We start from the raw sequence: 20,276 nt of genomic DNA, 5'->3' as shown, positions 1-20,276 counted from the left end.
GTCGTAATAGGTGGCTTGCTAGTAGTTGAGRCAGTKGTCGTGGCCGTCGTAGTGCCTGAAGTGGCCGTGGTAGAGACAGTAGTCGTTACTGGCTTACCAGTGGTTGTAACGGTAGTGGTAGCAGTGATTGTGCTAGTGGGTGATACCGTTGTTGACATCGTAGTTGATGCCGTTGTGGTGATTGTGGTTGTTGATGCAGACAAAGTTGCGGTGGTCGTGGCGGTTGTAGTCTGGGTAATGGTGCTGGCAGGCGACGTTGTGGTGGCAGTCGTCGTGACAGTGGTCGAGGTGACGCCGGCTACGGTACTGGCCACGGTCGACTGAGTAGAGACGGTGGTGGTGATGACAGCTGAAGTGGCAGTTGTTGTCACCGTTGTTGTTGCCGTGGTTGTCTGTGTAATTGTTGACGCAGCATTGGTGGTCGAAACCGTGGTGGAGGCTGTGGTCGAGGCTGTGGTCGATGTAGCCACTGAGCTGGCAACAGTCGACTGGGTGGACACAGTGGTTGACGCAACAGAGCTGGCGGTCGAGGAAGCCACTGAGCTGGCAACAGTCGACTGAGTGGACACTGAGGTCGACGCCACCGTGCTGGCAGTAGAGGTAGCCACAGTGCTGGCAACAGTGGACTGGGTGGAAACGGTGGTAGTCACACCAGTTGACAAAGTGCTCTGTGGGAGACACTTTGCTTGGTTCAGCGGGTTAACCGAGCATGAGAAGCCAGCGGGACATCGCAAAAAGGTACACATATTGATACACTTTGGTGGTAAGCTTGGCATAGGTTGGCAACAAACAAAGCCGTGGCCACATGGTAAGTTACATTCATTAGCATCTATTATTTGAATAAATATATTAGTATGAGTTAACTTAATATCCTCCAAACTACCCGATCTTGGTAATTACCTGTCCATGTGACACTGGCCACAATAAGAATAAGCGCAAGAAGCACTCTTGTACTCAAGAATGAGCAATGTTTAGTAATCATATCTCTCTTTCTCTCTCTATCTTTGGTCTTTTTTATTATCACAAAGCTTAATATTAAGTCCTCTTTAATAGTGGCGCACCTGCTTGCTTGATTGCAAGCCTGGCTGATTGACTGCTTGCTTGCTTGCCCTTGATTGATTGCTTGAGAGAATGAATGAATGAAGTAGTAACCCACACTACTACACTGTGATGTTGTTGCTATATGCAATATGAATTCATTACATGTGTAGCTACTACTCGTGCCATAATCATGCATCATCTTACATCCCCGCCAGCCTGTATCACAACCCTCAACAGAGCTACTACGACCCAATCCAATACTACCAGGCACAGACGCCAACCATCTCTCCTCTGGCCACCTCTATGCCCATCCTCTATCAAGGCGTAAACGATGCGGTTGTGCAGTCATCACTCAATCTCAATGGATCGATCCCAATGGCACAGGGGATGTAAGATGATGCAGTGGTTGGGTCGATGTAGGCTGCAGTGTGTTGAGGTGCCGCAGCAATGTATACTTGTTGTTGTTGTTGTTGCTGCTGCTGTTGTTGCTGTTGTTGTTGTATCTGTATATAAACTGCTTCTATTTGAAAGACAAATTGACCCTGCTAAAGCCTCATTTACCCTGGTTTGTGGTGGAAGGAAATTAATTGGCCTACACCTCTTATATTATCATTTTGGCATTTGTGGTGGGTTAATTCCTTAATCATCCATTCTATCGATCAAAATGATAATATAAGAGGTGTAGGCTAACCAATCAACAACACACATACACAAATATATCAACACAGTGATGATGATGATTACCGCACTAGTAGTATTTATTCTTTGTAGGTTCGCATATGTTCAATCAAATTATCACCTCCATCTGGTGTCTAAGCAGTTACCAAGGGGTTGATCGGAAGAGTGGCCTGGATGAGCATTTGAAGACCAAGCACTAGTCATGCCTAATCAATGCTCTTTGCCAGATCACCCAACTCGACTACTACACTGTGCTTTACACATCACGTTTACAAACAAAAAGGGTGGCATAAATAATTATTAAGGTCATTTATCAATCATTTAATCAATTAATTGATTCATACAATTCCCCATTCATCTTTATTCCAGAGTCCATCCAACGAGTCAATGTGAACTACACACCAGGCCATTCGAATGGAAATCCATCATCCATAACCAAAGCTCTGGAAAACTAAAGACCATGGACCTTTTGGAACTGGCATGGACATGGATATAATTATCTGAGATGGACCAACTCGCACTTTCATTACATCAACAACAAATATAACAGAATTGATAGCATTCATTTGTGGATATATATTTCATCTCCACAATTGAATATATATATATATATTGTGTATCTGTAAGTCGAGTGAATGATTGAGCGAAGTCAACAATTGTCAAAGTGAGAAGTTCATGGATGAACGCAAAGGTGGGGGTAGCTAGGTTGTCACCCTCCCTGTTCTCTCAATCCTCAAACTACTTTGATCTTTATTATGTGTTGTTGAAGTGATAGAGATAATAATAATAGTAATAACAATATATTTAATGGCTGGAAAGAAGAAGGGGATGTTAGTGATGACCATGAACATGATGATAATCAACAAAATAACTACAAGGACAACAAGAAGACCAACAACAGGAAGTGATAATGAATGAGACCGTTGATGTATCTATTGTGGATAATGTAGAAAGATCACAACCAGAAACCTCAACATCGACAACCTCATCCACTACCTCGGCAACCAAGAACAAGTGACCTCGATTACCTTGGAGGGTTAAAGTGTTCCCCGACAACCAGTTTGACAGCGCGATACTTTGAGCATTTCAAGATACCGACTACACAGCAAGAGATCGAGAGGATATCGATAGAGTCCACGATGAAGATCCATCAGTTCAATCGCAAGGTGCCCAAGGACATGAAGTCCGCCGGCGGTGGAGGCACTGTTCACCGAGATCAAGGAGACGATGGAGGACGACACATTGGTGATGAATGAGAAGCCCAATTCATTGACAACCAGCAATGAATCATTCGAGTTGGAAGAGCAGTACAATGAATACTTTGGCGCACTGCAGGGGTACTTGCCAAGTTGTCAAATCAATCACAACAGGCAGCACTCTGTCGTGGACTTGAGAAGATGATTCACTTGGCATCTATTGGTATCGAGTTGATCAACTCTACCGTACAATGAGACAAGACGACACCCTCTCCAAAGACTATTCATACCTAATCAACAAGATTGTATCAGTATGTATCCGTGGGAGACTGGAACCATTCCAATCAATCACTCGCTCACTCACTCACTAACACTGGAATCATTCCAATCAAACAGGACACCATGAGTATCTCATCAGTGATCACAGAGATTGTAAAGACGAAGCAGAATCCACATACGAGGAAGCATTTGAATACTATATCAATTGAGACGAATAATGTCATATCGACCATCACAGACGCAAGGGGATGCTTCATTGCCATCTGATCATTATTGTTCATCAATTCCAGTCCACCGCGTGCCGCCAAACAATAAATATCGCGATTAAACTTCAATCAATCATTCATTTTACAACAATGATCAAAGATACAGATACAGATATAGATACAGATAGATCAACACTGTTGTTCAAACATATAATTAATATAAGATGGTTAAGATTGTTTATATTTGATAGAGTTCGATTGGTTAATGGGATAGTACATGGACGTGGCTATTTGAAGAGAATGAATTGGGAACAGTTGGTTCAAAGATGGATCGTCTATGTTAGTGTACAGCCTACATGTGTACCAACAGACTTCTTTACAAAGGGGCTCAAGGCGAGTGCACATAGATATATAGTATCATACATAAAGTCACATCGCAGAGATGCCATTCAACAACTACTCCATAAACAAAGTGATACAGACACTTGCTACGTCGTTGATTGGATGGCACTGGTTGGAGACCTACACTCAATCGTACAACTACAAGAATGTGGACTGAAGGCGACATACAGAGCACTGGACTATTCTGGCTCCCTCGATGTTACCCGTCACCTTCATCTCGACCCTGATCAAGAGTGCACTGAGCGTGCAATGGATACCGCCGCAATGTTTGGCCGATTGGACATCGTCCAGTTCTTGCACGTCCATCGCAAGGAAGGCTGTACCGTTCAGGCTATGAACACGGCGTCATATAATGGACATCTAGATGTAATCAAGTTCCTTCATCATAATAGGACTGAGGGATGTACAACGAACGCCATGATCTTTGCGGCACAATCAGGCCACGTCAACGTAGTTGACTTCCTGCATCACAACAGAACAGAAGGGTGTCTTGAGCGGGCAATGGACCTAGCCGCCAAGTATGGCCATCTCAACACTCTGGAGTACTTGCATATCAACAGGACCGAGGGCTGCACTACCAACGCGATGGATGAAGCTGCATTCCTTGGACATCTGGATATTGTCCAGTGGCTACACCACAATCGAACAGAGGGCTGTACCACTGCTGCGATGGACAGAGCAGCCTCGATCCCCATCATAGAGTTTCTTCATAATAATCGAACAGAGGGCTGTACATCTGCCGCGATGGCTAGTGCAGCACTCACTTCCAATCTCCCAAAGCTCAAGTTCCTGCATTTGAATCGAAGTGAAGGCGACATTCATGAGACATGGCACATAGCAATACGCGACTCCACCAAAGAGATCATCGACTACCTTCTAGAATTCTACGATCCAGTATCTGATGATCAGGTGGAATATGAAATTCATGAAGAAGTCTACGAAGACTATCTAGAATGAATACATCCATCTATGTAATATAAGTTATGTTGCTTTATTATCCTTTATGATGTTCAATTGTGATTCAAATTAATAACGTCGATGTATCACCTTCACCTGTGACATAATAGATCTAAACACAATCTTATTTGTGATCAATCTTTTGAACAACACAGTTGTTATCTCTAATCTATTATTATTATTATAATTATTATCTGTATCCATTTTTATTATTATTATTATTATTATAAGTAGTAATTATTATTGTTGTGTTTGTGCGAAAACAAATGACCTGAGTTGTGAATGCATGTGTTGCAAACTCACTTTGCAAAATGTTAAAGACCTGTCGTGCGACACCCATCTACTTTGCAAGTTAGTTGGACCATGTTGGCAAGACAGATGGAATAGTGCGCTTGCAATCTGATGTAGGACATGTTGCTGTGATCGAATATTGGTATCCACGATACAAGTTTATCTTAAATGAGTGAAGGATCGAGATTGATTGATTAGCAAAGTGAATGAATATAGATGTTTGAATGAATGAATGAATGAATAAATGAATGAATGAATGAATGAATAGTATAACTTACAACAGATGCTCCACCTCTTGTATATGCCTCAGATGATGAACCAGTCAACTTGGGATTGACAAGTTTGATAAATAGGTTACTACCATCAAAGTGATATAATGATCCATTGCCAGATAGTACAGCAGTTTGTGAGGTGGCCTTGGTCAGAGTGGTCCTTGGGTTACCCGATGTGTGCTCGGCAACACCAGTGAATGTAGTTCCAGCAGGGTAGGGCACAGCCAACAATAGGTAGTTACCAAATGGTATCTGCCTTATTTGAAGAGTGAACGTTGGTGGTGAGACCAAGTTGGCAAAGTTCAGATGCCAGCCCATGTTGAGCATGCCGGTGATCACTGGGTTGCTGGTGAAGTAGGCCGTGTGCGGACCAGCAGGAAGGTTTGGTGCGAACAACGAAGTGTTGCCAAGTATGGTGTGCTCCTCGAGGCGAGCTGTGAGACCGGGCGACTCAAACAAGATGGTGCCGATCTGCGCGCTGCCCTTGGGACAGACATGTACTCGCCACTCGGGTTTGAACACGCAGCTGTTGCTAAAGTACCACCAGTTGAGTGAGGAGCCGATGATCTGTGGTGTGGTCTCGCCGACGCTGGAACCATCCCAGTCGATGTAGTTGAAGTAACGGCTGGCACCAGTCTCTCTGATGTAATGGCCAATGATCTGTGAGTGCTGCACGTTGGTGAAGGTGATGTTGCGCGTAGCCGAGATCTGCTGTGGCTTGTTCAGATCGCTGTGGGTCATGGACACGATGACCGAGTTGTCGGCTTCGGGATGTGGCGCAGTTGGATCGTGCTGGAAGTTGCGGAAGTTGATGTTGGTGATGATTGTTTGAGTGACAGTGTCGTAGAACTGGAAGCCTTGACGTTTGATTGACTCGTAGTACTCCTCGAAGCGGAGGTCCACCGGATTGTTTGAGAACCCATTGATGATGGCGTTGTTCATCCAGGCCGCGCCAAACACTGTACCAGACTTCTCATTGTCGTGCGACTCGTAGACCTCGACCTCTACCTGATTGCCCCAATGACCCACTCCATTGGGACACTGCCATGTCTTGGTGTTGGTCCATCTCATCCAAGCAGTCTTGCCAACTGCGTCCTTGGTCTCGCGTGCCTGGCGACCAGAGATATAGGTGAGCTGATCAGTAGTACTGTTGGCATAGTACAGGCGACCACCACAATAGATGCATGCTCCAAAGTTGTTAAAGTAGTATCCAGATGAATGTGCTGTGTTTCCATCAAACTCCAATGTGGGCCTTGACTCGGGCTGGATGTTGGTCTGATTCCTGTAGAATCCGACTGGTGCGACGAGGTTAGGGAAGGCGTATGATGCCCATCCACCAGAGGCAGCATTGCCAACGATACGGTTGTACGCGTTGGTGATGTAGAAGCAACCGGCGGCAGAGTCTGCGGGCTGGGTGAGTGTGGGTGACTGCTGGAAAGTCTCACCAAACTGGGCATTCTGGGCAGAGCCATCGGCCGGACGACCAATGGTGTGGACGGATGCGGCAAGATTGAATGAGATGGTGTTGTTCTCTTCGACACCATCCTCAATGTAGTAACAATGTCCGATGGCATTGAAGGCGACATTCTGTGTGAGCAACAAGTTGTTGGTGCCATGGATCGTGTAGCAGCGGTAGAATGTGTCGTGTGTCGAGCAGTCTGAGATGTATGAGTTGTTCACCACGCCTGCCAGATGGAAGTGGAGTGGGTAACGTCCTTTGATGTTGGTTTGGCCCATCTTGATCAATTCAATTCCAGCAAATTGTCCATTGCTCATTGTCAGGACATGTCCACCAAACTGATTGGCATCCGAGTCGTTGGCTCCACGGAACACAATGCGACGTGACAATAGTCCCACCTCGGCTTGGTACTCCTGGCCAGCATAATGGAAGAATTGCAAGGGCTCGGTGAACTCAATCTTGTTTCCAGAGATTGCGCGGATGACTCGGACCTCATTCTGAGGGTACAACTCGTCCTTGTACTTGGAGGTCGTGATGAACACCTTTTGGCCAGGCTCCCAGTTGACAGTGTCCTGTAGGTAGATGATTGATTCGTATGCATAGGCATGTGAGGCGAGTCTCGACCATGTCTTATAGTACTGCTTGCCCTGGACACTGATGTATCCACCCTTGGCCACTGCAATTCCCTTGCTGCCCATCCTTGGTGCAATGGTGTCCGCGGTCGTGTACTGACCAGTGAACACAATCTCAATATTGCCATTCATCCTGCATGTACTTGTTCCCATGAGGAGCTGGCCGCGAACATCCATGTCCTGGATTGTCATCGAGTATGAGGCGTCCGAGAAGATAAGCTGGCTTGTGGCTGGCACCACAATCTTCAGGAACACCGCACCGGGAATGATTGAACATGATGAGATGAGTACTTTGGAGTTCTCTGGTAGTGTGATCACGGATGATGGCGATGGGATGGCTCCACCCCATGTAGCGGGATCATGCCAATGAAGTAGACCACTCTGGAGATGTGGGCAAGTAGATCTGTTTTGTGCGATCAGACCAGTAGTTGGCTTGCGAAGGTTTACGATCTCAGAGTCCTTGGTGAGCAAAGTTGGAGGGGTGTGAGGGGCAGCTAGAACGGTGAACTTCATTCCCCTCAAGAACACAGTTGATGGGTTGGCATTGGGCTTGGTGAACATACTCAAACCAAGAGGAGTAATTGGTATGTCCGCCAATGGGGTGAATGTCAATGATACCGACGTCCATGCAGTATTCTTGGCGAGGTTAACACCTGTCTGAGTGAATGGGAAGCATGTTGAAGTCTCAAGCACACCACTCTCGAACCTGAACTTGCCCCTTGTGACATTGTACGAGGGATAGGCGCACAATGAGAGGTTGACAGCCAGGTTGGCAGTGCCCGTGAGCAGGTCCAAGGACATGGTATAGGTGTGATCCTTGCGAAGATAAAAGTCTCGGGCAAGTGATGCCATCACAAAGTTCTGTCCATTCCATTTGCTATGAGTGACGTTGAGTGAACCACCGATATCGATACCAGAGTACAATGCTCCAGTTGGCAACTGAGTGTAACCAAGCAATCCACCATACCATGTATTATAATTCCAATCATTATATGATGGAAGATTGAATACATAAGGTGATGTGGATGTTGTGAATGGTGGAGATACCGGTCCATCAGGTGATGGTGCAGGGTCACGCCATACTGGGTCAACCGAGCAAGTGGCCTAAAATAATAATTAAGTGATTGAGTGAGTTAGTGAGTGATTGGAATAGTTCCAAATTAGTTATATCAATTAATATTTACAGAGTAGACAACAGAACTGGAACTGAATGTGATCAATATTAGAATAAATAGAGATAATTGTAATCGCATGATTGAATGTGTAGTGGAAGTTGAATGAATGAATGGGAATGAGTAGTTGTGATTGGTGTCATGTCAATGATGGATGGATATTTACAAGCTTGTCATACCTAAGTTGTCAGAGCCATTCGCTGAACAAGCTCGACCCGATATTTGGCTTTTGTTGGGTGCCGCTTCAAAGGGTTTTGTCGGTTGGCCCAACATGTCGCATTCGAATATGCTCATTACGAATGTTTGGACGAGCGTTCTAACACCTGAAGATATTTATAACCTGTCATGTCGAGATCGCTGTTAGTTAGAATTGAAGCGTAGTAATAGTAGTAGTAGTTGGGTTGGGTTGGATAGGGGATGGACATAATCATACTATTCATCAGCAAGTGTACAGTTGAGGATGATCATTAGGACTCGAAAGTACTAGATGATTATGGAGTAGTGTCACTATGATCATCAATCCTCTATGACTTGAGTCTAAAGCTTAGTAATAGATATGTATATGTATCTGGAGTGAAAGATAATCATACTTGTACGAAGTTTTCTAAATGATCAACGAAGAGTTGCACGAACAAAAAACTACTGATGACGATTCGAATCGATCAAATTCGAATCGACTCATAGTATAAATAATTATAACTAGTTATAAATAATGTCAACTACAAATAATAGATATATCATATTAATTGGACATATATTGTTGGTTTGGACATTGTTCAATTGTATCCAGACTAATGATGCAAAGACTGTGTACTGGAACTCGACTGTCAGCTGCTCATCTGATTTGAAGTGTCAGTTTGGTGACACTGCCAATTGGATTGGCAATGTGTTGCCCAGCACCACAGACGATGCCGTGATTGACTTGGCTTCAAACATTGAAGAGTCAGTGATCACATTGTCTGCAGACGTCACGTTCAACAGTCTCACAGCGGTCGGCCCAAGAAATGATAGTAACACACAGGGTGATATGGCCAAGCTTACATTCACAGTCATCAATAGCACATTCAATGTCAGCGAGTCGCGTTTCACCAATGCATTCGTCAACGTCACAGAGTCCAAAGTCCCTGGCAACATATTCGCAAGCAACAACACATACTGCATCATCTATTATAGCAATGTAAGCACTGTCTACTTCACTGGCAACACCAAGGTCACATTGTGGAGAGTGAACTTGGCCAATTTCACATCCGTTGGCTCGCCCACATCGATGATCCCATCGTCACCATTCGACCAAGTGAATATCATGATTGATGACGTGATCATTGATCAGTCAACCGTGAACAATCCCGCCTCTGCTCTATACATATGGGTCACTCCATTTACTGTCGTGAACCTCCACAAGTCTACGTTTAAAGGCTATTCGTGCCAATTCGTCATATCGTCCACGACCAGGATCTATGAATACTTAGACCTTGGTGCCAATGGTCAGTTATTATTCGATACGATTAATGGCGGCTCACCCGGTCGTCTCCAGCCCTTCAACGCAAAAATCACCGCAGCCACAGTACAAATAGGCAATGGATGGCTAGACTCGGGCAACATAATGATCAACGGTGATGTGACCTCAAACTCGAGCAGCAGATTGACATTCAAACAGCCCAATCAGTTTGATGCACCTGTAATCATCAATGGAACGACATCGATACTCAACTCGGCAATGTTGGTCAATTTCAAAACAATGACAACCTTGCCAAACGTCCAATACCTGCTCATGTCGAGCATCAACAACGACATTACATACCAAGCCAACCGTGCCAAGGACCAAGTAACCTACAACATGACCGACAACAACTCAGAGTACAAGATCGTGGCCGACGGCAAACAACTGTACATTCAGTTTGGCAAGTCATGTGCCAATGCTACGGACTGCAATGGCCATGCTATTTGTAATGATGGCATGTGTCAATGTGTTGACTACTATCAAGACCCAGGTTGCAGTGTTCCTAGCTGTATGAAGAACTGCAGTGGACGTGGAGAGTGCATCGTACCTGGTCCATCTGGAAGGTGTCAATGTCAATCCGACTATGTTGGTGCGTATTGTGAGAGACCATCATCATACTGCGCGACACTCACCGCCTCGGACACATGTAGTTCAGCTCAAGGTTGTCACTGGTGTACTTCAAACAACAAATGTCTACGTCCCTCTACGACATGCAGTCCTACTCCAACCACGAGCACCACTACTACTCCTACTACTACTACACCCACAACATCTACTGCTGCTACATCAACTACTACCACTACCACTACTACCTCTACTACTGGCGACCATCCAAGCAAAGCCACTTCAACAACAGTACCTCTCTCAGTTGTAGTTGTTCTTGCATTGATGGCTGTCATTAACATCATCTAATACTAGTACGATCAATCATTATAATTTCAATTCAAGTAATAATAGTGATGTTCAACCTTGTTGGATTGAATCCATTAAGACTTCATGAGATTCCCTCGAGGCCTCATTGTCGAAACGACGGGGGATCAGAATCCATCAAGTAGTGAATGATCATTCTTGATTTACTATCATTATAATATTATTATTAATAAATATATATGGCGGGATACAATGCAACGATCACTGGTATCGTGAAACTGGGCCCAGGACAGATTAGCTGTGGTGATTGGAGTGCCACTGGCAATTGCCTTACAATCAACGGTATACTTAACTCTAACTCGAGCAGCACTTTGGCATTCGTTAGGCCCAACCAGTTTAATGCTGCCATTGTCGTCGATGGAATCCCAGGGATATTGGGCTCATCAATTATAATGGACTTCCGACCATATATACCAGTGGCCAATGTCCAATATCAACTCGTATCAAGCATCAACTACAACAACATCAATTACCTGGCCAACCGTATCGCGGACAATATAATCTACTCAAAGACGACTGACACACCAACATACAAGATCTCTGTTGTTGGCAAGCAAATGTTCATTCAGTTTGGCAAGTCATGTGTCAGCCCAACAGTCTGCGACGGACATGCCATCTGCAATAACGGCATGTGTCAATGTGATACCTACTATCAAGACCCAGGTTGCAGTGTCCTTGGCTGTCTAAAGAACTGCAGTGGACATGGAGAGTGTATCGTGCCTGGTCCAGCTGGCATTTGTCAATGTCAATCTGACTATGTTGGCTCGTACTGTGAGAGACCATCATCATTCTGCACAACACTCACTTCTTCAGACGCCTGTGCAGCAGTCCGCGGTTGTCACTGGTGTACTTCGATCAACACATGTCAACGTCCTTCTGCGACATGCGGTGCTCCTACATCCACGAGTACCACTACCGCCTCTACTACTGCTACTACTGCCACGACCACTGCTACGACCACTGCATCAATCACTACTACCACTGGCAATCATCCAAGCACAGCATCAACAACCACAACACCGACCATTGTTGTTATATTTCGTATTGGTCGCTGTCTCCTTTAACATCCTCATTAACAACTAGTACATCTTTAGTGACACATGACATTGAGTTGTGTCGAATGTTGGGGGGAAGTTTCGGGTCCACCCGACACCAATGCGCGTCTTTGAACAAACTTTGACAGATGCACCCGGGTTGGTGGCAAACGAAGAGGCGCACCAATCAAAGGGTCACAAATCATACATTAATTCATTCTTGGATCAATAACAATACTAATACTAATAATAATAATATCAAACATATATTTAAAACAAATGTCTACTAGTAGTAATATAATAATTATTGTGTTGGTTTGGACTTTGATCAACTGTATCCAGACTAGTGATGCCAAGACTGTGTACTGGAACTCGACTGTCAGCTGCCCATCCGATGTGAGGTGTCAGTTCAATGACACTGCCAATTGGATTGGTAATATGTTGCCAACCGATCAAGATGATGTTGTGATCGACCTGACCTCCACATCTGTGTTGTCATCCATTACTACTCCTGGAGATATTATTATCACATTGAACAGTCTCACTGCAGTTGGTCCAAGAAATGATTCTTCTACGGTTGAACGGTCATGCTTGTGTTTCAAATCAAGGGAATGTTCAATGTCAAAGAGTCCCGCTTCACCAATGTACGCCTACAAGTCGAACTGGCAAATATGACTGGCAGTTTAATCGCTGGCAACAACACATACTGCTACATATTTCGAAGCGATGTCAACATCTTCACCTTCTCTGGCAACAACCATATCACTCTATGGAGATCGAATCTAAACAGATTGGCATCGGCAGGCTCGGTCACTTCCATGATACCATCATCACCCTACGACCAGGTGTCGATGGATACGGCAGACGCTAGGATCGCCCAGTCAACAGTGTCGAACCCCGCCTCGGCCATCGAGGTTCGAGTCCAATCAATTAGGGTCGTGACCCTACTCAAGTCCACAATCAAAGGTTATTCGTGCAAACTCCTGGTGATTGGCTCGTTGGAGCTCTATGACTTCCTTGATCTTGGTGCCAATGGCCAGATCGTATTCGATTCAATCCATATCACCTCTCCCGGCAGAATTGACCCATTCAACGCAACGATCACCGCAGGTACAGTCCAAATAGGCAATGGATTGTTAGGTTCAGGCAACTTGGTGCTCAATGGTCAATTGATCTCCAATCACCCGTGTCCAATGTCCAATACCTGCTCATGTCAAGCATCAACGACAACAACATCGAATACCAAGCCAACCGTGCAGTGGACAAGGTGACATACACAAAGACGACTGACACACCAACATACAAGATCTCGGCCGTTGGCAAGCTACTGTACATTCAGTTTGGCAAGTCATGTGTCAATGCTACAGACTGCGATGGACATTCATTCTTTAATAATGGCATGTGTCAATGTGTTGACTACTATCAAGACCCAGGTTGCAGTGTTCCTAGCTGTATGAAGAACTGCAGTGGACGAGGAGAGTGCATCGTTCCTGGTCCATCTGGAAAGTGTCAATGTCAATCCGACTATGTTGGTGCGTATTGTGAGAGACCATCATCATTCTGCACAACACTCAATGCTTCAGACGCCTGTAGTGCTATCAGTGGTTGTCTCTGGTGTGCTTCAAGCAACACATGCCAAAGTCCTCCAACAACATGCGGTGCTCCAACCACTACTACCAGCACTACTTCTACTACTTCTGCGACTACTTCCACGTCAACTACTACTACCACTACCACCACTACTACTGGAGACAACCGCACTCCAAACACAGCGACAACTACAACACCAACTACATCTACAGTTGTTGTACTAGCATTGATCGCGGTCATCAACAACCTCATTAACATCAACATGTAGTACAAGAAGATTACTTGTAATCATGTTGTGTATTATAGAATGAATGAATGAATGAGTGTGATGTGGAACCCTCCAAGTTGGTGAGCTACACGACACCACCCCAGCAAGCTTGTCTGCATTCAACGTGTCATTGTTCCTCAATACAATAGTATAAGCAACAACTCTTCTTCTATTAATATACACATACCTAGACTATGAAACAACTTAAAGAAATATGCCTCACGCTTGGGCGATATCAAGAGAGGACCAGAGGTATGTGGTGGTGGCCGCGTTCATAACAAGTACTGTGGACATAGCTATGCAATGGCTAGAGTGAACGGATCGAGAGGTGAACATTACAAGGTCACACTGAGAAGATATGGAAATGGCACCGTCCATGGCGATTGCGACTGCTATGTGGGAGGTCACTGCAAACACATCTATGCAATGGTGCGGGCATGTTGCAAATGGTACAAAGCCAACGGCAATATAAAGTACACAGCCAGTGACAAATATAGAGAGACCTTGTTCTCCATGTCACAGGCAGAGCTGGTAAAGACCATCATGGCGCTAAAGTATCCAAAGATCTACAATGTCTACGATGATAATGAAGATGAGGAAGATGATGACCCCGATGATGAAGAGGGCAACCAGTATCAAGATCAAATACTTTTGGACAGACATATGAGAGAGAGAGAAGAGTCAGAGATGTACAGAGCAGCGAACAAAGCACAAAGGAGAAGATAGAGTTCAATAGAGAATGGATGATGTCACATCGGTCGTCAAATAACAAGAATGTTGAAACAATGGAGATAAGATTACGCATCATAGGACAGTGAATAGCAGCGTATATCATATGGCCATTTGTAAGCAATTGTGCCTGCCTTCAGTTTGGCAAGTCATGTGCCAACTACTATAGATGGCACACCACGTTCTACCAACACTACTACTACTACCCCACTGGCAACAACCACAAGGACTAATAAATAGAAGTATCTAAAGTAGCCTACCTTTGTGTGGATGGATGGATGGATGGACACAAAGTGTCAAAGTAATGTTTGATTTATGGATGTCTCTGAGATTAGGTGGACCATGTTGGAAGTACTCCTGGAACAGTACGCTTACAATCTGCAGTTGGACATGTGGCTGTTACATAGTAGCTGTACTCCCAGCACAAGTCATGCTATAGCATGGTTCAAATTGATTGATTGATTCAATGTCAGTCATGGTTGATTGATTGGAATGATTCCAGAATGATTGATTGATTAATTGATACATACAATTGATACACCACCTCTGGCAAAGGACTCGATGGGTGCGCCAGTGTTGAGAGGGTTGGTCAACTTGATGAAGAGGTTGCCGCCATCAAAGTAGTAGAGATAGCCATTTCCAGCTAGGACAGCAGCCTGGGAACTGGCCTGCACCAAAGTGGTGTTGTACTGAGTGCCCCAGTCACGTGCAGCCCTGCCACTAAAGGTTGTACCGGCAGGGTATGGCAAGGCTAGCAGGATGTAGGTGCCATAGGGTATCTGGCGAATGTCGATCACGAATGATTTGGCCGACACCAAGTTGTCAAAGTTGAGATACCAGCCCAGGTTGAGAATGCCTGTGATTCCCGGGTTGTTGGTGATGAATGCAGTCTGACCGCCAGGTGGGAGGTTGGGTCCAAACAATGTTGAGTTGCCAAGGATGACGTAGTTGTCCTCGTCATTGTATGTGAGGCCTGGCGACATGAACACAATGTCTCCAATCACTGCGCTACCCTTGGGACAGTAGTAGACGCGGAACACACTGCTGACCTGGCACGCGGCGTCATAGTTCCACCAAGTGGTGAGGTACGAGCCGAGGATCTGGGGTGTGGACTGGCCGACGACGGAACCATCCCAGTCGATGAGGTTGAAATATCGACTGGCACTCGTCTCAATGATGTTGAGGCCGAGGCGCTGGGAGAGCTGCACGTTGGTAAAGGTGATGTTGCGCGTGGCTGAGATCTGTTGTGGCTTGAAGCGATCGCTGTACGTCATCGACACAAAGACGGCGTTGTCGCGCTCGGGGTTCTCGGCGGTGGCGTCGTGCTGGAAGTTGCGGAAGTTGATGTTGGAGAGGATCGTGTGGGTGATTGTGTCGTAGAACTGGAAGCCCTGGCGCTTCAATGTCTCGTAGTAGACGCTGCGACGCAGGTCCACTGGATTGTTGGAGAAGGCGTTCACAATGGCGTTGTTCATCCAGGCGTAGCCAAAGAGGGATCCCGAGATCTCGTTGTCCTGAGACTCGTAGCCGTCCACCTCGATCTGGTTGCCCCAGTGGCCCAGGCCGCCACGGCACTGAGACACACGCAAGTTAGTCCAGCGCATCCATACCATGTTGCCGTTGGCATCGCGCGTCTCTCTAGCCTGGCGACCCGAGATGTAGGTGAGCTGATCAGTTGAGTCAGAGTCGTAGTACAGGCGTCCTCCACAGTAGACACATGCTCCAAACGCCTCAAAGAAGTAGCCAGCCGAATGAGCGCTGTTACCGTCAAACTCCAATGTGGTCCTGGCTTCGGGCTTGATGTTGGTCGAGTTCCTGAATGCACCAACGGGTGTTGCGAGGTTGGGGAATGAGTAAGAAGCCCATCCACCAGAGGCAGCATTGCCAACGATACGGTTGTACGCGTTGGTGATGTAGAAGCATCCGGCTGCCGCGTCGGCGGGTTGGGTGAGGGTGGGCGACTGTTGGATTGTCTCGCCACTCTGGCCATTCTCGGCGGCACCGTTGGCCGGGCGACCAATGGTGTGGACGGACGCAGCAAGATTGAATGAGATGGTGTTGTTCTCTTCGACTCCATCCTCAATGTAGTAACAATGTCCGATGGCATTGAAGGCGACATTCTGTGTGAGCAACAGGTTGTTGGTGCCATGGATCGTGTAGCAGCGGTAGAATGTGTCGTGTGTCGAGCAGTCTGAGATGTATGAGTTGTTCACCACGCCTGCCAGATGGAAGTGGAGTGGGTAGCGTCCACGCAGATTGGTTTGGCCCATCTTGATCAACTCAATTCCAGCAAATTGTCCATTGCTCATTGTCAGGACGTGGCCACCAAACTGATTGGCATCCGAGTCGTTGGCGCCACGGAACACAATGCGACGAGACAATAGTCCCACCTCGGCCTGATACTCCTGTCCACCATAATGGAAGAACTTCAAGGGCTCGGTGAACTCGACGATGTTGCCCGAGACTGAACGGATGACACGCACCTCGTTCTGATTGTTGAGCTCATCCTTGTACTTGGAGGTCGTGATGAACACCTTTTGGCCCGGCTCCCAGTTGACAGTGTCCTGGAGGTAGATGATTGATTCGTAGGCGTACGCATGGGCGGCGAGACGCGACCATGTCTTATAGTACTGCTTGCCCTGGACACTGATGTATCCACCCTTGGCCACTGCAATACCCTTGCTGCCCATCTTTGGTGCGATCGTATCATTCGTGGTGTATTGACCACTGAACACAATCTCGATGTTACCATTCATCCTGCATGTGCTGCTGCCCATGATTAGCTGGCCGCGAACGTCAATGTCCTGTATGGTCATGGAGTATGTGGAGTCCGAGAAGATCAGCTGACTGGTAGCGGGCACCACGATCTTCTTGTACACGGCGCCTGGAACGAGGGAGCACGATGAGATCAAGACCTTGCTGTTGGCGGGGAGTGTGATCACGGATGATGGTGATGGGACGACGCCACCCCATGTGAGTGGGTTGTGCCAGTGCAGCAAACCGGTCTGGAGATGGGGACATGTGGCGCGGTTCTGGGCAGTGAGGCCAGTCGTTGGCTTGCGCAGGTTGACCAGCTCTGATGCCTTAGTGAGCTGGGTGGGTGCGACGTATGGTGCGGAGAGTGCAGTGAACTTCATGTTCTTGAAGTAGAGTGATGAAGGGTTCTCATCGGGAGCAGTTACCATGTACACGGCGATTGGTGTGATTGGGATGTCGGCAGTTGGGGTGAATGTGGTAGTCACGGACGTCCATGCGGTGCTCTTGGCCAGGTTGTTGCCAGTCTGAGTGAATGGGAAACATATGACAGCATTGAGCACGCCGTCTTCGTACCATCCCTTGCCGCGGGTCACATTGTACGAGGGGAATGCGCACACGGACATGTTGACAGCGAGTCCATCGCGAGAGGTCAGGACATCCAGCGACATGCTGTAGGGATGGTTCTTGCGCCAGTAATAGTCCATCGACATGGACATGAGGATGGTGTCCGCGCCCTGCCACGAGACGTGGGCGGCCTGTAGGGCACCTCCAACATTGACGCCGTTGGATGTGGCGCCGGCGGGCAGCTGGCTGAAGCTGGACAATCCTCCATACCAACTGTTGTAGTTCCAGTCGTTGTAGGATGGCAGGTTAAAGACTACGGGTGTAGTCGTTGTGGAAAGTGGCGGTGAAGCAGGGCCATTAGCAGAGGGTGCTGGATCACGCCAAGTGGAAGAGGTTGGGCAAACGGCATCCGTAAACGACACCAATGTAGCCACAACCAATATCACAGAAATGCATACTTGCACCTGGGATTGAGTTGGTCGCGCTCTCATGTGTGGAATTCTAATTGAGTGTGGAACCATTCCATGATTGTTTGATTGATTGAATGAGCGAGTTTAGTGATTGAGTGATTAGAAGCGATTCCATGATCCACGAGGGGAATACATACCTGATTGAGTGATCGAGTGATTGAACGATTGTTTGATTGTTTGATTGATCGTAGTTGTAGACAATGGAGAAGAAGAGATAAATAGAGAGTGAAGTGCAGTGTCTCCAAAGTACTACTGTATGCTTATTTATACCAGGGTCATCCTTTGATGGGTCTTCTTCCCATTACCCATGTCCAGGGAGATGGATCACTCATACCCGAATGACTGAATGACGACTAGATGATATCTATCTTAAATTAGACCCTATGTTTGAAGGAAGAGAGAGATAAGTATGTATCTATTTGTACCCGGTATGGTCAGTGTGTGATGCCTTCTCAACGAAACGATTGGAATTGGTCATCACCTTGAAGGACTTCCGGGTCATTCTAAAGCCCAACAATTGCGACATTTGATGCTATTGTTGGGCACGTCGCTGGAGGTCTGGGCGTCGTTTGAAGTGGGTCGACTAAATAGGCAATGGAGTCCATGGACTTACATGTCTGGGTTTTAAGTCGATAGGTCCAGGTCGAGTCTGACTGGCAATGCGGTAGTTTGCTTCACTGAATAGTCATGTATGCCTGTTTGATTCTTTGTGTGTTGTGTTGTCAACAACGATCTAACTCTCTCTTGTTTCACTGAGTCGACCACATTCCCTTCTATGTTGTTGAACATGTCTGGGCAAATGCGCCATATAGCGCTGAACTGATCACAATGACGAATGTTGAATGTTCTATCCTGTTCTGTTCATTGCGGCTACTTACTGAGTCTGCTACCAACATTTGAGAGAGATGTTAGTTATGTGGGCAATCAAGTAGACGAAGAACAAGAAGAGAGAGAGAAAGCGAGACGAGGATGCATGTGAGGGGAAGAACTCTTTGTTTGTTTATGTTTATTGATTGTCGACATTGATAATACATCGATGATGTAAATGGTAAGGGTAATGATATCTGTTGATTGGATTTAACAAGTTGGCAGTTAGTATTGATTGATTGACTTCGTAATATGATGAAGTTGAATGAGTGATTGATTGGATTGAGTTTGTTGAGTTGGTTGTAATGGGATCAGTTTTGAATCGATTTGTAATCAGAGGGTATTCAGAAACACGGATTCTTATATCATCATTAAAATGAATGATTGATTTGATGTGATTGATATGATGCGTGTATACATACAGATAAGTTGATATGAATAATGAAGTTGAGTCAAGCATCCTCAATTGTTTTGACAACAACGAAAAGAAACTAAAGTTGGAGATCTGACTGTTTCCATTTTTTTACATCTCTTTTACAAAGTTATGTAAGTCCTTAATCATCACAAGTAACTCACTTCCAAATATGGTTATTAATTATCTCTAGAGATACTTAAAGAGTCCATCATTCCAATCAATCAAACAAATAATCAATATCATATTACGAACAAACAAATTACCCGCCAAAATTCAATGTATCTTGGCCAAACCCATAAATAGAGTGTTAAGTAGACAACTATGTGGAAGTTGATTATTGTACAATGCAATGGTTACTGTTGACCGCAAGGTCTTCAGTAGATAAAGTTCTTTGAATTTATCGAGGGTACAACAACCTCACCTCCTAATCTAAATCAATCATAAACATCAACACATCATTGACAACTTTAATTACAACATCACCATCACTGGCAACTTCATTGACAACACCATTGACAACTAGACAACTAACAAGATGATGTAGAGTCGGGTTATAATAATATATA

At 45.8% G+C, this 20,276-nt stretch overlaps 9 protein-coding genes across 9 annotated transcripts; 6 read left to right on the top strand and 3 right to left on the bottom strand.

The window, feature by feature from the left end:
- Positions 1 to 342: 342 nt before the first annotated feature.
- SAMD00019534_029890 (hypothetical protein) lies at positions 343 to 561 on the top strand (the record flags this gene model as incomplete). Its single annotated transcript, XM_012901122.1, has 1 exon — positions 343 to 561. The coding sequence occupies one exon, from the start codon at positions 343 to 345 to the stop codon at positions 559 to 561; it is 219 nt and encodes a 72-aa protein (XP_012756576.1).
- A 2,605-nt stretch (positions 562 to 3,166) lies between these two features.
- SAMD00019534_029880 (hypothetical protein) lies at positions 3,167 to 3,461 on the top strand (the record flags this gene model as incomplete). The annotated part of the gene is made up of 2 exons (XM_012901121.1): positions 3,167 to 3,226; positions 3,312 to 3,461. The coding sequence occupies 2 exons, from the start codon at positions 3,167 to 3,169 to the stop codon at positions 3,459 to 3,461; spliced, it is 210 nt and encodes a 69-aa protein (XP_012756575.1).
- Positions 3,462 to 3,904: 443 nt separating this feature from the next.
- Positions 3,905 to 4,759, top strand: SAMD00019534_029870 (hypothetical protein; the record flags this gene model as incomplete). Its single annotated transcript, XM_012901120.1, has 1 exon — positions 3,905 to 4,759. One exon carries the CDS (start codon positions 3,905 to 3,907, stop codon positions 4,757 to 4,759), a length of 855 nt encoding a protein of 284 aa, XP_012756574.1.
- Positions 4,760 to 5,328: 569 nt separating this feature from the next.
- SAMD00019534_029860 (hypothetical protein) lies at positions 5,329 to 8,457 on the bottom strand (the record flags this gene model as incomplete). Its single annotated transcript, XM_012901119.1, has 1 exon — positions 5,329 to 8,457. A coding segment is annotated over one exon (3,129 nt), but the record flags the coding sequence as incomplete, so codon positions are not given.
- Positions 8,458 to 9,297: 840 nt separating this feature from the next.
- Positions 9,298 to 10,988, top strand: SAMD00019534_029850 (hypothetical protein; the record flags this gene model as incomplete). The annotated part of the gene is made up of 2 exons (XM_012901118.1): positions 9,298 to 10,629; positions 10,737 to 10,988. 2 exons carry the CDS (start codon positions 9,298 to 9,300, stop codon positions 10,986 to 10,988), a joined length of 1,584 nt encoding a protein of 527 aa, XP_012756572.1.
- Positions 10,989 to 11,195: 207 nt separating this feature from the next.
- SAMD00019534_029840 (hypothetical protein) lies at positions 11,196 to 12,080 on the top strand (the record flags this gene model as incomplete). The annotated part of the gene is made up of 1 exon (XM_012901117.1): positions 11,196 to 12,080. The coding sequence occupies one exon, from the start codon at positions 11,196 to 11,198 to the stop codon at positions 12,078 to 12,080; it is 885 nt and encodes a 294-aa protein (XP_012756571.1).
- Positions 12,081 to 12,721: 641 nt separating this feature from the next.
- Positions 12,722 to 13,321, top strand: SAMD00019534_029830 (hypothetical protein; the record flags this gene model as incomplete). Its single annotated transcript, XM_012901116.1, has 1 exon — positions 12,722 to 13,321. One exon carries the CDS (start codon positions 12,722 to 12,724, stop codon positions 13,319 to 13,321), a length of 600 nt encoding a protein of 199 aa, XP_012756570.1.
- Positions 13,322 to 13,574: 253 nt separating this feature from the next.
- On the bottom strand, positions 13,575 to 13,892 carry SAMD00019534_029820 (hypothetical protein; the record flags this gene model as incomplete). The annotated part of the gene is made up of 1 exon (XM_012901115.1): positions 13,575 to 13,892. The coding sequence occupies one exon, from the start codon at positions 13,890 to 13,892 to the stop codon at positions 13,575 to 13,577; it is 318 nt and encodes a 105-aa protein (XP_012756569.1).
- A 1,076-nt stretch (positions 13,893 to 14,968) lies between these two features.
- On the bottom strand, positions 14,969 to 18,449 carry SAMD00019534_029810 (hypothetical protein; the record flags this gene model as incomplete). The annotated part of the gene is made up of 2 exons (XM_012901114.1): positions 14,969 to 15,070; positions 15,168 to 18,449. The coding sequence occupies 2 exons, from the start codon at positions 18,447 to 18,449 to the stop codon at positions 14,969 to 14,971; spliced, it is 3,384 nt and encodes a 1,127-aa protein (XP_012756568.1).
- Positions 18,450 to 20,276: the final 1,827 nt, after the last annotated feature.

Source organism: Acytostelium subglobosum (genome assembly GCF_000787575.1).
Source record: "Acytostelium subglobosum LB1 DNA, scaffold: scaffold5, whole genome shotgun sequence".
In the NCBI taxonomy this organism is placed as follows: Eukaryota; Evosea; class Eumycetozoa; order Acytosteliales; family Acytosteliaceae; genus Acytostelium; species Acytostelium subglobosum.
The sequence above is the reverse complement of the archived record's forward strand: the minus strand, read 5'-3'. Positions and strand labels throughout refer to the sequence as shown.